This window comes from Equus quagga, chromosome 6, assembly GCF_021613505.1.
Source record: "Equus quagga isolate Etosha38 chromosome 6, UCLA_HA_Equagga_1.0, whole genome shotgun sequence".
NCBI lineage: Eukaryota > Metazoa > Chordata > Mammalia > Perissodactyla > Equidae > Equus > Equus quagga.
In genome coordinates this window covers 57,547,052-57,563,951 of record NC_060272.1, presented here as the reverse complement: position 1 = coordinate 57,563,951, position 16,900 = coordinate 57,547,052, and the positions used below count along the sequence as shown (strand labels likewise).

The 16,900-nt window shown below is 47.1% G+C and overlaps 1 protein-coding gene across 1 annotated transcript in view; it reads left to right on the top strand.

Annotated features, from left to right (window-relative positions):
- Nucleotides 1–16,620, top strand: part of SIAH3 (siah E3 ubiquitin protein ligase family member 3) — a 68,717-nt gene extending 52,097 nt beyond the window's left edge. The window contains exon 2 of the mRNA XM_046663937.1: nucleotides 15,952–16,620. Within this exon, the coding sequence (XP_046519893.1) occupies nucleotides 15,952–16,620 (669 nt within the window). The remainder of the gene's footprint in view (nucleotides 1–15,951) is intronic.
- Nucleotides 16,621–16,900: the final 280 nt, after the last annotated feature.

The following is a 16,900-nucleotide window of genomic DNA, read 5'->3' as shown; positions in this document are numbered from 1 at the left end:
GTTCAGTGCGTGGCCAAGGTCAAACGCTATGGAAATGCCGAGTTCTAGTGATGGGGAGAAACTGAAGAGACTTCAGTTCATTTTAGCCCCTTGGCATGAGGCTGGTACATAAGCTGGGCTAGGATCGAGAACGTTCATTCCAGTGTTTCATGGAGGAAGGCTTTAGTGCCATTGTCACCCTGTCTTCCTTCCAAAATCTTCTCCAATATTAGATTCATGGGAAAATTTTTTGGCAGCGATGGAATGGGGGAACGGATGGGGAGAGGGAAAAAGTCCTTCCAAACTCTCTTTCCTCTACAGGTAATTTATCCAGAAATCAGACTCTTCGAGTGGATTCTAGCTCCTTCCTCGCCTCCCATCCAAGGCACCTTCTCCTCCTTCTTACCTTCCTTCCCCTCCCACTGGGTTCAACATTAGGAGAGGAGAAAGCAGAAAGGACACAGCAGTTTGCACTCAGACCTCTGCAAGACACTGGACAGGGTCCCATCCCAACCATCCTCCTGCAAATCCCTCCCTGACCCCTGAAAGCTTGCTCTCCCTACTAGAAAAAACGGCTCCATGAAGACAGGGACCACGTTTGCCCTGTTCACCATTTTATCCCCAGCACCTCCCACAGCACATAGTAACTGCCCAATGTAGGTTTGTTTAATGAATCAGTGAGTGAATAAATTCATTATGTTAACAGGAGAATAGTGTGGAAATCAATGAATGCTGCTGAAGTGGGTGATATTTCTTTATGTGTTACTACTTAAAAATAAGAGGAGGGAGCTGCTTCTAAATTCTGAACATGAGAACTGAGTTAAACTAAATAGTAAGAAATTATGGGCAGCCATAAAAAATGGAGAATTTATTAATTGAAACTAAGCACTCTCCTAAAAAATGAATTTAAACACTGTGAAAAGAAAGAAGATAAACCAACTTCCCATTCTGTGCTTAAAAATTCCCTCAGAGCTATATTTGCCCCTGGTGCCCCTCCTGGGAAGTCACTCTGTGTTACCAAGCTCTGCTCGGGTGTGGGGACCCCATACGACTGACAAATCAAGTTGTTATCTTATGGAATTGGGCAGCCCTATAAGCTCCCTTGTGAAGTTACGGTGAAACCTTGCAAGTCTTGGAGGTTGTTAAAGAATCAGGAAGTGAGGAGGAATGCCGAGGTCATTAAGAACCATTATCTGATTCCAAAAGGGATGCCAGCAGGACGTAAGTGGGCAAGGAAGATCCAGTCTAGCCCTTTGCTACTCAAAGTGTGGTCTGTAACCAGCCGCTCTGGCATCCCAGGAGCTGATTAGGAATGCAGAATCTCGGCCCCAGCCCAGGCCTGCTGAACCAGTCTGCATTTTTGCATCATGCCCAGGTGACTCGTGCGCACACTGCAGTGTTTGGGCTCTCCTGTCTAGCCCGCTCTCGGTGCAACAGTAGAAGGAGAGTTTTGCTGCTTGTGAGACTGCAAGGGACATAATGGGAGATATAGAAGTGCAGGGTTAAAATCAGTGCTTTGGATCCATCGAGGCTTTACATGTGCCTTCCCTTCCACAACATCCCCCGAGAGCATGGGGAATAGAGGAGAGCAAGGAAGCAAGCACAGCCCCCAGTTAGCCTAGGGGTGACCCAGGCTGCAGGCGTCGTGCAGGCTGCAGCAATCCTAGCCTGCAGGTGGTGGAGTTGGAGCCTGGGGACTTCATCTCCTTCCCCTTGGACCAGTTGGAGAGTTTGGGACACTTATAGAAAACGAGCATCCTCCAATGGGGAAATGTGAACAAAAGAGGATCAATGTTGGAATGTAGCCATGGTGAATTCTGGAAAGAAATGCACTTACTGGGACAGTTTCAATTGCCTTGAAATGTGCAGGGCTAATTATCTTAGCGGACACTAATAAGCGTGATTCTTAGAGACACACGGTGACTGTAATAACTCGAAGATGAATATTGGATGACTGAGTTATTAGGTACTGGCCAGACTGCTGACCTCCCAAGCCCAGGGGGCAGCAATTCGCCCTTCAACCTTCCTGTGTCTTCCCCCCAAGCCCAAGATTTTTATTAAATATGTACCCAGCTACTGGGCAAGCTTTCCAGTCAATAAAACACCTGCCCCAGCCCGCGTATGGGGATTTACTTGGGGCTATCAGCAGCTTTTCCTGGCTCTGCTGTCCCTCGACTTGGGGTGAGGAGAGTCTTGCGGCAGAGAGAGAAGGAGCCATTTATTCAGCCAGGCACTCGCCCTAAGCCAGGGGTTGGCCTCCTCTAACCACTTGACATGCTGTGGTACTAACTTCAGTCCTTAGCCCCTAATCTAGTCTCAGAGGAGCCCTAGGACCAAAGCGCCAGGCCTGTACCATGCCAGGCATCACTGCCTTTCCTCCAGCTTTCCAGGCCCTGCGTCATCCCGGGAGGGTCAGCCATGACCCCTGCTTCTAAGCCCACAGGACTCTTGCTCTCCCTGGATACGCAGGGCTTGCCCCTTCTGTGACTCTCATCCTCAACCTCCATTCCCCTTAGCTGTTAGCATCACAGGGCAGCCAGATCAACAGATGGCTCAAATGAGCATGAGGGAAAATGAAAGAAAAGGCTTTCTAGGGTTCTTCCTTAAGCCCCTACAATATGTTGTGGATGGATTTTGGGGACCCCTCTCCCTGGTCTAACAGGCAAAACTAGCAAGCAAACTGCAGCAGGCGTGAGTCAGTGCAGTAAAATCCCTGCTGCCCTGGGAAGCAGCCGTGCGGGCCATCTTCAAGCTGTGTCACAGTGACCTTGCAACCCCACACCTCATGACTGAAGATGCCACTGGACAGATCCACAGCAGGAAGAGATAAGGGGGGACCTCGCTCTCACTTTTCTCAGCTGCCTTTCTTAGAGATTGAGGGAATAATTAATGAACCTGGTCCTTGCCTCCCTCCACACACAGATAACGTCAGCATCTCTGAACTTGTTTGATGCATCACCAAGGAATTCTTGTTTATGTTACTGTCAATGGATAGTCTAGAGAAAAGCCCAGATGTTCTCCATCCCTATTTTTTTTGGCATATATGAGATCTAGTTGTAAGGTTTTTTTCTTTTCCTCTTCCCTGCACATACACTGATTTGTGAAAGAGACATAAGCTGCACTTATGTCCACACACCTCCGAGCAATTCCATCAGAGCGCTCTGTTGAACTGTTTTCCTGGGGTTCAAACTCCTCTCACTGATGATTGAATAACCTGCTTCGTATGTCACCTAGACTCTTTATTTCAGTCGACAATGCCCATTTAACAGTGACCTGGAGACAATGGCCACATATCCCCATTCCCCTCTCTTTTCTTCTTTGTTTTGTTGTTGTTTCATGTATAGCAGGCGGTGAAGTATAGAAATCTTTAGCATATATCTCGATGGATTATTACACATACCTCCATCCATAGAACAACCACCTAGTTCAAGAGTTAGGATATCTTGAGCTCCCCAGAGCCTCTCTCATGTCCCTTCCCGCACACGACAATAATCGCTGTTCAATCCTCTGTCACCATAGACCAGTTTTGCATGTTTTTGAGCTTCATACAAATAGAATTATTATGTACTCTCCTGTGTCTAGCTTTTCTTTATTCAACATATTTTTGAAATTTGTCCATGTTGTTGTGTGTAGCATAGTTCATTCTCTTCTTATAGCTGTGTAGCATTCCATTGTCTGAATTTACCACAATGTATCCATTTAAAGGAGATTGACGTGGTTTTTTTAATTTGGGGCTATTATGAATTATATGTTTTCATGTATGTGTCTTTTGATCACATAACACCCATTTCTGCCAGGTGTGGAACATTACTATAAAGGGTCTGAGATTTTACTCTTCTTGCAGGCTTGCAAAGTAGCCTGACCTGTTTCCTGGAAGCTAGTGGAAGACACGAGACTCCCAGGTCAGAGATGAAGAGCAGTTTCATACCCACAGCAATAGCAACAGCCAGAGTATTTGCATTTTTGCACCAGTTCCTTGAGACCCAATTCCCACAGGGTAATTCAGAGAGGGCCAAATGATGCCTACACACACAGTAGTTTGCATTACAAAAGCTTAGGAACTCAAATCTTTTATAATGGACAGTAAGCGTGCCTACCCTTAGCTCTGGAGGGAGATAAAAATCTTCCCTTAGCTCCAGAAGGAGACTATATTTTAAGACTGTTTACTATACAAACATCCTTGAAAAGACAGTCTGGAACAAAGGACATTCAGTGCCTTGTTTGCAAGATGTGCAGAAATGCAAGAGACCAATGGAGAATTGTTTCCCAGCAGGTTTATGCCCTGGAGTGGAACTGCTGAGTTCCGTATATAGAGCTGGCATATATTTGGCTTTAGTAGATACTGCCAAAACATTTCCCAAAGTGGTTGTACCAATTTACACTCCTCCCATTAGCAGTGTCTAAGCTTTCAATTGTTCCACATCCTTGCCAAAGTTTGGTATCATTGATCTGTTTCACTTAAGCTACCCTGGGATGGCCATGCCTCTGTTTTTTCAGGGACTCTTCCACAAAGCAGGGCTGCTTAGATATTATTTATAATGATGGTTCAAATCAACATGAATATTATTGCCGTTATCAAATTTTCATTTGTCAACTATGGATTAATAGCCATATGCCAAGTAAGTTATGGGCAATGTGGGTCTGAGGCTCTGGGAAGCAGAAATATGCACAGGGCAGCCTTCTCTCAGGAAACACATTTTAAAGATAAAGAAAGTGGAGGTGGTTCCTATGCAGAGAGAGCTCAGCTTAAGGGAAGGCACTGTCTGTGCAATGCCAGTCAGACCCTGCCACCAGGGTATGATACAATGTGCTTCGTGTCTCCTTCAATCCTCACTTCAGCCCTATGAGATATTACAATTCCCATTTTATAGATGTAGAAAATGAAGCATAGAGAGGTTAATTAATGAGTTCATGATCTCACAGCTTTTAGTAGCAAAGCCAGGATTTGTACCCAAGTGGGTCTGACTTCAGAAATATTTTCTGTCTCCTCTGCACCACTGTCTACTCTTGGTTAAATGACACACTTCCTATTTTAGGGACAGGCTCATAGGAAGGCCTAATTTGCTAAAGATTATTTGGGAATTAAGTCGGCTGTTGGAAGATGGTCTTTTGTGTGAAATGACCTAGTTCTCTGCTCTAGATTTGTGCATCTCCGGTATTAGCACATGGGTATTGAGTTGAAGGACGATGGGTTACATCCATGCGTGTGTGTAGACGTGGCATTTCCTGACAATGAGGCCGTTCTCAGTCTCAGTCATCCAGGCGAGAGGCAATTCCTCAGGTAGGAATCCAGAACTCTGAGCCGGGGTCCCAGGCAGACAGAGGGAAGCCCTACTCTTCTTACAGCCTTGTGTCTTTCGCCTAGAAGACTTGGAGGATGGCAAGTGTGCAGGCATGAATTCTTCAGTGGCATGAGATTTGGAGACAGACTGGGAGCCAGGATGGGGCAGCCCTAATCTTGTACACAGTAAGCCAGGCCTGACCCTGAGCACGGGTCCAGTTTTAAAGTCTGGTCCGAGTGAGCTCAGAATTGCTTCTGCTTCATTTCACTCTCAACTTGCAAATAAGCGGTTCAGAGATACACCCAGGATCAGAGACACAAGTGAATGCTGCTCCCCAGGACCTCCCACATTCCTCACAGACACCGGAAGTTCCATGTCTCAGCAGCCATAGGCTGTGGGAAGTCCACCAGGTCACAGTTGCCCAAAATCCCGATGGAAAGACCCGGGGTAAGGGGGTGGGAATGGAGGAAGTCACATCAACATTCTGGTGACATGCACACTTTTCTCGGGCCCTCTAGGATGGAAAAGTTTAAGACCCAAAGGAATTTATCCATTCTTAAAAAAAAAAAAAAGGTACTGAGCTATTTTAGGTACCAGATAATGTTCTAGAGATACAGCAGTGAACATAATCAAGTTCCTACTCCCAAGAAAAAGCAGGGAAGACAGACAATACACAGATAAATATATGACCTACACTCTCTATATGCTGTAATATATATTATAATCCTATAGTATTGATAAATGCTATGAAGTAAGATAAAGCAGGGAAAGGAGATTGAGAGGTTTTTTAAAATAGGAAAGTGAAGGAGAGCCTCAGAGCAAAGCTCACTGTAGAGCAGAGACGTGAATGAAGCGTGAGAGTGAGCCACATGGATGTCTGGTGGTGTGCTAAGCAGAGGGAATAGACCACACAAAGGCCCCGTGGCAGGTATAGACAGCATGCTCAAAGAACAGCAAGAAGCCAATGTGCTTAGAGCAGAGTGAGCAGGGAGGGTGGAGACCAAAAAAGGACGAGGCCAGAGCGTGTTGGTTCTTGGATGGCCATGGCAGGGAGTTTGGGCTTCCTTCTGAGACTGATGGAAAACTGTTAAAATATTTAAGTCTGTACGAAGGCAAGAATGGATGCAAGAAGACTCACATATTCGTTTCCTAGGGCTGCCATACAAATACCACAAACTTGGTGCCTCAAAATCACAGAAGTTTATTCTCACACAGTTCTGGAATCCAAAATTCCGAAATCAAAGTGTCAGCAGGGCCACGCCCCCTCTGAAGGCTCTAGGGGAGGATCCTTCTTCCAGTTCTGGTGGCTCCAGGCATTCCTTGGCTTGCGGCCACATCATTCCAATCTCTACCTCTATGGCTGCATGGCCTTCTCTGCTGTATCTGCGTCTTCTCCTCTTTCTGTTTCCTCTAAGAACACTTGTCATTGGATTTAGGGCCTATCTGGATAATCCAGGATGATGTCATCTTGAGATCCTTAACTTATTTACATCTGCAAAGACCTTTTTCTCAAATAAAGTCGCATTTACAGGTTCTAGGGGAAAAGAAGCAGACATATCTTGTGGGGCCACCTTTCAACCCACTACAACTAGTTAGGAGGCTATCGCATCAGCCCCAATGGGCAATGAGGGTGACTTGCCTTAGGGTGGTGGCAGGCAGAGAGTGGCAAGTACAAGGATCGTGTTGGAGTGATAGGTCAGTGGGGAGGAGTCATTCCTTCACTCTCTCCACAAATATGTATTGGGTACCCACCATGTTCCAAGCACTACCAGCACTGGCAATACAGCAGGTATCAGATGCAATTCTCACCCACCTGGAGCTCACATCACAGTCCAGCAGGAAAACTGGACATTGAGTAAGTATGTTGCATGTTATAAAGGAACACACCTGACCTAGCAGAATAAGGAACCTCTGAAGGAGGAATACAATTTGGCCAGACCGAAGGGTGCTCTGGGAGTAGGGGACGGCGAGCATGGAGAGTTCTGGCAGAGAGAGAGGAATTTGTGAAGTTTCTGGTCATAATGTCCTTGAAGAACCAGAGGAACAAAAATGGCATGTGGCCTTGGGGCAGCCTGGCCATCAGAATATCTCAGACCACCCAGGACACAGCTCTGCCCACTCATCGCCTGCTAACACAGCTGCTTCTGAAGCACCGGGTTTCACTTGCCAGTTGCAGATATAAAAGTCTGACTTCATAAAAAGTTACTTTTGAGAAGAAGTCTTTCATCTACAAGATTCATAAAACTCATTGGCATGCTCAAAACCTCACAGATGAAGGGGAGAGCCAAGGAATAAATGAAGATGGAGCAGCATTCCTCTGACTGTGTGGTTTGACTGCAGGCCTGCCCCTAACATTTGCAGGGCTCGAGGCAAATGTGTACATCTAAATACTTAAAAGTAAAGATCAAGGTAAGAGACTCTTAAAATACGTTCTACCCTCCTACCTTAATAATTATCCCCTCATAATAATCTGAAAGACCACACACCTCTCAACCAATGACCTGTCTCACTTTCTTCCTGATGAGGCTTAATCCTGCACTGTAATGAGTCTCATGCAAAGGCAAGTGGACACCCCAGCCCACACATCCAAGTTCTGCTCATCACATCTCCCCAAAATAGCCAGGCATTGGCCACATCTTGCATCAAATGGTCCGCCTTCTGGATGATGGATCCTAGAAATAGCACGGCCTGCCGGAAGCTGACTCAGAGCCATTGGGTAGGGAATTCTAGGATCCTAGATATCTGAAGAGTGGTCTAGAAGGGCCGATTCAGGAATTCTGGGTGGGTACAACCCATTAGCGCCTCATCCCTTGGGGAGGGGTATAGTTGGAGGAGGGTCAATAATCTTTGGATTGGATTGAAGTTACTTCCCAATGATTGTTAGCAGAAAATGGCTAAGGATGCATGAGTGCATCCAGCCTTTCGTTAGGTCAATGGTCCTGCTGAGGCAGGGGAGGGTAAAGTGGGTCTAGATCGGTCTAGGAGGTAGACAGATTTCCTGGGTTGATCCAGCAGATTGTCCTTCCCAAACAACTTGTAAGAAGCAACCTGCTATTGATAAAGGAAATGCCTGAGGCTTGACTAATCTGGTAAAAAGTAAGAACAAAGAAAGTATGTCTTTGGCATGAGAAATTTCTGCATCAAAGCTTTTGTTTTACTTCTCACTATGGCAGCTAAGCGCTCGTCAGTGCCCTCCTCCTGGTCAGAGCCCAGTGCATTTCTGTGTCCCATTCTGTGTCTCTGTGTCAAGTGCTGGGTGAGGAGCTGCCAGGAGACCTGCCTGATGAGCTCACAGCTATGGACTTACATAGACACACACACACACACACACACACACACACCCTACATATTTCTATAGCAGCTGAGAAGGAAAGGTAGAGGAAGGGTTGTCCCAATGAAGACAAACATCATTTCCATGGATGTGGTTAAGAACAGGGTTTCCATTTATGAATCATTAGTTCATTCATTCATTCAAGCAACAAATACTTATTGAGAGTCGACTAGATGCCAGACACTGCAAAGTGCTGGCTTTGCCCATCACTGGACTAGGCAGTGGACTAACTAAACACAGCTCTTGCCCTCGATGACTTCCAACCCAGTTGAGGAGAGAAGGCCATGGACTAGTGGTTTTCAATATGGGTTGAATTAAGCAGAGAATTGTATCGACTGATCTTAACTGCTGCTTGACTTCTCAGGTTAGGGAAGAAGGCAGCATCCCCATCTTACAGGGGCGGATGGTCTCAAACAGACAACACCAGTTGGGACCACGGCTGACACACCTGGACTATACAAAGGACAAGAACCAGCATGATTCTCATATACGAAGCTGTCACTAATGCAACTATTGCTATAAATTTGTGTCGAGCCTCTATTGCATGGCAGCCCTGTGTTAGCGGTGAGGACACGTGAACAATGAGTCTCCATCCTGAAGGCGCTCACCAGGAAGGAAACTATTCATGTAGAAATCAGCTAAGCTGGGCAGCCAACGGCTAGCATCTAGGAACTAAAGAAGGGTCGTGGGAGTTTGAAGACTAAGTCATATTTTTGGTTTTTACAATGTCATTCACACGTTTCTTCTCAGCCCCTCACATAGCCAGGGACTGTATTTATAAGATGACCACCTTGGTCAGGAGGCTTTTGAGACCGTAGGACAGGTGCCCATGTTGACATCTGTATGGAACCCTGTCATTGTTTCTCACCCACGGGCTTTTGTTTTAAAAAATTTTCTCCACCAGAATTTTCATTTTCCTCTTTTTACAGTAATACTCATTTCCCTTTTTTCTAATTAATTAATGGCATATATAGCCCAAGACTCAAGGTTTCTATGTGTTTGGTAACCAATGGCTCCTTGCTCAATTTGCATAATTTAGATCACCAGTATAGACACTATGTATGCAGTGATATATCAGAGGCGAGGTCCTGATACTCTGAGGTGCCATCAGACCACCATAAGTCCTTGACTCAGTGGCCAGACACAGGGCTATTTAGGGAATAAGCTTCCGGGCCCGTCCCTAAAGTGAAATATATCTCTGAAATATTTTAACTCATCTTCATAACTTGAAAACCACGAAGTTCATCAAGGAGAGTCCATTTCCAGCATCTGTTATGCTGATTAACAAACTACTAATTTCACCAATGAAAACCTCTGCAGAATTGTTAATTAGCAGCATCTGGTGTGGCTCAGAAATATGGATACTCATTGAGGCATTGTGGTCATTATCTCTGGAGTGTGGCCTTTCCAGTAAAATGTTAGGTGATCACCTCAGAGTGTGAATTCCTGATTAGGGAATTGACAGCCCCTAGAGTGTAGGTTAAAAATGTACACATTTATATCACCTTTTCTCCACCAAAGTGTTTTAAGGAAAATTATAGACATTATCACGCTGTCCACGTGAAGATCTCATCCATCTGTGTACCAGGTACAATTAAGTCTGGGGGAAAAGGACATGAGATGTGTTTTCTAAGGGAGATGTTCTCATCCCAGATGATAAAAGCCCGTTGTTGTTTTCTATCTCAGCTTAACTTACTACTCAACTGTTTGGAAGCATTCCAGAGTCCTCCTGGGTTTTGTGTACTCTCTGACAGTCATACTAGGTTTTGAGGAAGAAAGGTGGAGAGCCAGAGTGTCCCAGGAAAATGGAACAGGCAACCCTCAGCCTTCACTCTTGACTGTCCTTCTCAGAAACAGCGAGAATTTTTAAACGCTACAGGGTGGGACCTGGGAGCAGTTACAATGATTCTCTCTCCTTAGCAGACCTGGTTCCCAATTTGGTTCAGCCCTTGACTTTATCCCAATACTCCGATACCTGCCCTGAAATGTTACCCCCCAAACTCCCGCCACCTGCTCTTCCTCCCTGTGTGTGAAATGCATTGATAGCATCACTGCCGCTCCCGTTCACTCAGCTCTGAAAACTCCAGTTAATTAACTCTCACAAATAAGGGCATGAGCAAACTCAAAGCAAATGCCTGTCATTTGGAACTGGGTGCAAACCCTCCTTCAGCTGAAGTGCGTTAGCATGGCGCTGTCCCTGGGAGCAAGTGGAAGGGCAGAGCAGTCCTCTTAGTGGGCTTGCTGACCACAGGGAGCAGACGCTGGGGAAAGGGCCACGTGATTTTTCCAGGGGCAGGTTTCCTCTCTGGAGGCCAGGATTTGGAGGGATAGCCATTACCAACCGTGGGAGTGTGGCTGATCAAATTAAGGAAGGCGTTTTTAAATTCAATTACACCCTCAATGGAAATGGTCTCGCTAATGCATGGGGAAAAAAACTATACCCGGTCCATAAAGCCTAACATTTCTAAACCCAATTTTGTGCATTATTCTAAAGGTTAATTCAAGATCTCTCTTCCAAATGCAAAGTTAAACACAGCCAATGGGAGGAAGGCATTCCCTGACTGACGGAGGGGTTTATAAGGCTGTGAGAGTTCATTAGTTTTAATTGGTGTAATCACTAATGTTGCATTAACAGTTTAGTGAAGGAAAGCAATTACTCACACATCCACTGTATTAGATGGGAAGATTAAAATTCATTTTCCAAAACGATTAGCATTTTGCCAATTAAAAGAATTCCTTCTCCCCACCAGCAGCCCTGTGACCTCGCTCACCCAAAGATCATTTAAATGAAACGTATTTTCCATCAGAAGATGGAGCGGGAAGAAATGAAGAATTAAGGCTGTTTATTCTTAGCGCTTTCTTGGGGCTCAGCAAGTACACGGGGCTCGATGAGTTTATAATGTCTCGCTCTATTTGCATAGTCATTCACTTCCATCACTTGGATATGCTCCCAGCTACTTTGTTACCCCGCAGCAATTAAAAAATGAAAAGGCTAGTGGAAAATGAGGTCAAAGCGAGCAACGCGACAGTCTAGGTGGAATGACCATCGCTAGGGTCCAATGGCTGGACAGGGCGGGGACTTGCAGCTGGTCCCCTCCTGAACGCCAGCTTAGAACAGGTTCTGCTGGTGCTACCCACAGGAGCTCCCAAAAGCAGGAAGCTGTGTTTCTTGGGCCCTCCTACCGACTTCCACAGGGCACTGGGTGCCATCTTGGTGTCTCAGCTTGGCTTACGAGACTTCAGCAATACGATCCGACTCCTCTCAGCACCATGACCTACCTCCTCTCCATTTCCAGCAGGTCCTCCATCTACTAGCCACCTGGAACTTGTCATTTCTTAAACATCCCATGTTCTATCATACCTGGCTCCTTCGAACCTGCTGTTCGCCCCGTTGGCAAACCTTTGGCCTATTTTGTTAGAGCATTCACCCTTCATGCTTGGCCCAGTGTAAATGTCACTTCACATTGACTAGAATAGCTACCTCCCCACTTTGTTCTCTCAGAGCCCCACTGCATCCTGCATTTGTGCATTCTATTGTAATATTTTACATAATCATAGTGAGCTACTGAGGCAAGAACAAGGAGCTCACTCTGTTCAGTATCCTCAGCCCCTTGCACATGTTAGATGGTGTACACATTTTTGACTGAATGGCTTCATGAATTGTAGGCATATATCTATCACCCCTACTCCCTCCATCAGCCTTATCAAATCTCAGCCCAGCCAGGTCAAGATCAGCCAACACAAAGAAGAGAGAATTGAGACATTTGCATTCAGGTGGGCATTCCCTCTTGTGCCATTTCCAAAGGATACCTCACCCAGCACCATTTCCAAAGGGAGTCGAGCCTTGCTGACTGCATCTCTGGGCTCCTTTCCAGTAGGTCTCTGATTGAGTTTAACCCAGGGGAGGCACTGATAGGAGTTTGATGGGATGGAAGAAACGGAAGTCAAGATATTTCTTCCCCACTCCCACGCTACTTTAATTTCACATCTCTGATATTAGCTGCACAGAACAGGATGGAGAGGATGGAAAGTGGATCTGGAGAAGGGCATGTGGAGAATAGTCCAGAGGCCATTTCTGAGATGTGAATTTCCGGATGTTCTGTCATCATCGGTCAGCGTTGGGACAGGAGGCTGCAGGCCAAGTGCGATGTTGGGGTCTCTAGGCTCTTAGGGTGGCCTGTGCTCAGCCTGGGGTGTGCCCAGGGGCAAAGGTCAGCTGACCAGGATAGACACAAGCAGGCATGGATGGAGGCAGAAGGCCGCCAAAAGTCTTCACCCAAAACCACTTCTAAATGGAAATACCATCGTGATGTAATGCTTGATGTGGTTGTTTCAGCTGTTTGACAGGCAGTATTTCATTTGACCCCCTAAGAACCCTTGAAATAAATATTTTGCTGATGGGGAAACTGACTTAATCAAGGCTGCTGGACAAATAAACAGTGAAACAGTCTGGGTTCTGCTGATATCCAGCCTGTGATCTTCCCAGTCTATGATCTGTGTCACCTTTAACTGGTCTGGGCTCCATTCTCAGCTGCAACTGGTATGAGCTGTGTGACCTTGGGCAGGTGACTCAGCCTCTCTGTGTGTCAGTTTCTTCGTCTATAAGACAAACATAATATGTTTCTCTTATGTTTGTTGTAAAGACTAAGTGAGAGAGAGGGGCTTCTCAGAGCCAGGGAGAGGGGACAGCATGTGGGGCTTTCCATGATAGGCCAAGACTGGGTCCACTTGAGCTTAGCAGAAGAAGCTGACCTTCTGCCAGGCCTGAGACTGCTGGAAGGACCTGACAGGGGCCTTGCGCCTGGTTGACAGAGTCTGTGAGCCTGGCTTCTTGTATGATCCCAAGGGATGGGAAGGATTCCCCTCCCCCACTGACTAAATGGTACATGCCACCAGCAGGCAGGTGGGAATGAAGCCAGATTTAATTTTATTTTTTTTTAAAGGAAATTGATCTTTTCTGTGAAAAATTAAATGAAATAATTATACAAAAAAATACCTACTTTCCACAATGCCTAACAATTAGTAGATGCTACATACCCATTGGTTCCCTCCCCTGTATTTAACCCTAAAGGGTAAGTCAGACGCATCACAAGCAGGATTCTAGAGCCCAGCCCGTTCCTTACATAGGCCTGGCAGGTATGCCGGATGGGCGACAGCCAGCTGCCCAGTGGCTGCCATCCAGGAGCAGGGCAGGAACTACTGGAAGGGCCTGTAGCTCACTCTCCAGGTCCGCAGCACTCCCAGGGGAAGAACACAGAACCTGGCAGCTGGAGCTCACAGCTCCACAGCAGAGCTAGTCGGGCTCCCACTTGCCTCCAGGTCACGTCCGCCACAGGGTGGCCAGCCCAGCACACCTGTGCATGCGGGTGTGCCCTGCATGCCCTAAAGAGAGGCAGCTAGCCAGGCCTCTGTTGTTAGCCACACTCAGCCCAGGAGCAGTGTGAAAGGCCTTGGCCCTCATCCTCTACTCGCTGGAAAGGAACCAAAGGGAGGTGAGGAGGGCAGTGCCCCAAGGCACCCGCAGTCCAGGAAAGCCTTGGAGAGCTAGGGCACAGCACTCACTACCCAAGGGCAGAAAACGGCTGCCACGTGGTGGCCTCACGCCTGGAGCGCCCTGCAGAGCTGCCACCTCCACAGCACAGCCTGCATCCTGCAGGCTAATTAAAGGAAAAAAGAACACGAACTCGAGGAATGGAGGAGGGAGCTGGAGGCGGGGATGACTGGGGGGGGGGGGGTGGCGGCGGGGCGGGCAGGGATGCTGCTGTGTTCAGAGTCAGGAGGCGTGAAAATGAATCCCAGGCTTTCGCTGACGAGCTTTGTAACCTCGGGCATGTTACTAGGGAGCCTGTTTCTTCAGCTGAAAAATATGAATCACAGACCTCCTGTCACAGGGAGGACCCATGTGAAAACCACAATTAATTACATGCATACTAATGTCTGGACCACCCACACTAAAAAGATCGGTGTTTATTTGGGTCACGGCTGTACCCCTAGTCGCTGCCGGGTTTGGCCGTAGCAGGTACTCAGTTAATGTTTACTGATGTCTGATCAGAAGCTGCTGTCACAGCTCCTGGTGTGTGGAGGGCATTTGTGTGCACACTGCCACGAGGAAGTAGAGGTGAGGAGAGTCTCGGGGTGGAGGGTGCCTAGTGGTGAGCGCCCAGGAGACTGCTCCAGAGCAGAGAGCCCGGAGCAGGGCAGAGGTGTGCCTGGTGGGGTGAAGTCCTGGGAGTCCCAGGTGGGCCTTCCTCCCTGGGAACTGTGGCCAGCTGCCCAGAATCAGCTGTGCGCCCCACCCGCTGCCTTAGGACCCAGGAGAAGGGCACCCGACGTCACAACCCCTGACAAATGGGCACTTACTGAAATTTTGTTTTAAGAGTAATAGTAATGATAAAATAGGGGAAAAAATCCATTAATCTTGATTGCATGCAAAAAAAATCAACAGTATCAGAAAAGGAAAACATTGATTTTTTTGTTCTTTATGGCTAATGACCATCATAATGCATTGTTTTTTGAGGGGGGAAATTGCCTATTTGCTTGAGTATCTTATTAAAGAATCAGAAAGGCATAAATGTTGCATTTTCTTAGACTGAGTTTTTGAAAACTCAACCACCAAAGATATCCACTGTGTTCCTCATTTCTTTTTTTTTTAGTTTTTAGTGGGTTTTTTTTTTTTTGAGGAAGATTAGCCCTGAGCTAACGTCTGCTGCCAATCCTCTTCTTTTTGCTGAGGAAGACTGGCCCTGAGCTAACATCCATGCCCATCTTCCTCTACTTTTTTTTGTATGTGGGACGCCTGCCACAGCATGGCTTGACAAGTGGTGCTATGTCTGCACCTGGGATCTGAACCAGCGAAAGCCAGGCCACCAAATTGGAACATTCGAACTTAACTGCTGCACCACCAGGCCAGCCCCGTAGTTTGTTTTGTTTTGTTTTGTTTTGTTTTAAATTTACTATTAGATTTGAAAAAATCTCTTCTTGCACGAGAAATCTTTCGAAGGAGCTTTTATTTTTAATTGGGTAAATTTAGGTTCTATACTGAGATGAAATGACATGGAGAAGACAGCATCTAAATTTGGCCAAACATTTAATTTTGTCTCATAAAAATATTTGTCTAAACAGATAATAAGAAGTGTTGGCAAGCATGTGGTGAAATTGAAACCCTCTTACATGGTTAATGGGAATGTCAATGGTGTTGCTACTTTGGAAAACAGTCTGGCAGTTTTCTTCATTTCTTAAGAAATGGAACTTTCTCTGCCTGCACTGGAGAGTCTGCTTTTAATACTTTGAACACCAGGGAGTCTCAGCCAGGTGGAGCCCGGTCTCACGCCCACTAACGTTCTTCTCTTTCTCCCGCAGTATGTGTCCAGCCGACGCGCCATCACTCAGAGCGCACCAGAGCAAGGCAGCTTCCCCCCTCACCACCACACCCACCACCACTGCCATCATCGTCCCCACCACCACCTCTGCCACCATGCCCGGCCCCACCACCTCCACCACCAGGAGGCAGGGCTGCACGCTGCCCAGGTGACACCCTGCCTGTGCCCCTTGTTCTCTTGCCAGTGGGAAGGCCACCTGGAGGTGGTGGTGCCCCACCTGCGGCAGATGCACCGGGTGGACATCCTCCAGGGAGCTGAGATAGTCTTCCTGGCCACAGACATGCACCTCCCTGCGCCAGCTGACTGGATCATCATGCACTCCTGCCTCGGCCACCACTTTCTGCTGGTGCTTAGGAAACAGGAAAGGCACGAGGGGCACCCACAGTTCTTTGCCACCATGATGCTGATTGGGACCCCCACCCAGGCTGACTGCTTCACCTACCGCCTGGAGCTCAACAGAAACCATCGGCGTCTCAAATGGGAGGCTACCCCCAGGTCTGTCCTTGAGTGTGTGGACTCAGTCATCACTGACGGGGACTGCCTTGTCCTCAACACCTCGCTGGCCCAGCTCTTCTCCGACAACGGCAGCCTTGCCATTGGAATCGCTATCACCGCGACAGAGGTCTGCTCCTCCGAAGCCGAGATGTGAAGCAAGAGGCCACCAGACGCTCACACGCGGCCACCCGTCCACCAGGAAACTCTGCCTGAGCCCCTCGGATCTCCGAACGCCAGGACTCTAGACTTCTTTTTATTCTTCTCCCTCCTTCCTTCCTTTCTTTTTTTGTCTCAGGTACTTTGTGGTATTCAGTATTTGTCTGCCATGGGCATTATATTATGTAAACACCCTGTGATTCAAGCTCTTGGTGTGATGTTTGTCCTGATTTGTTGGTATAGTTTTATAGAACATTTTTAATCAGATTCAATCAGAA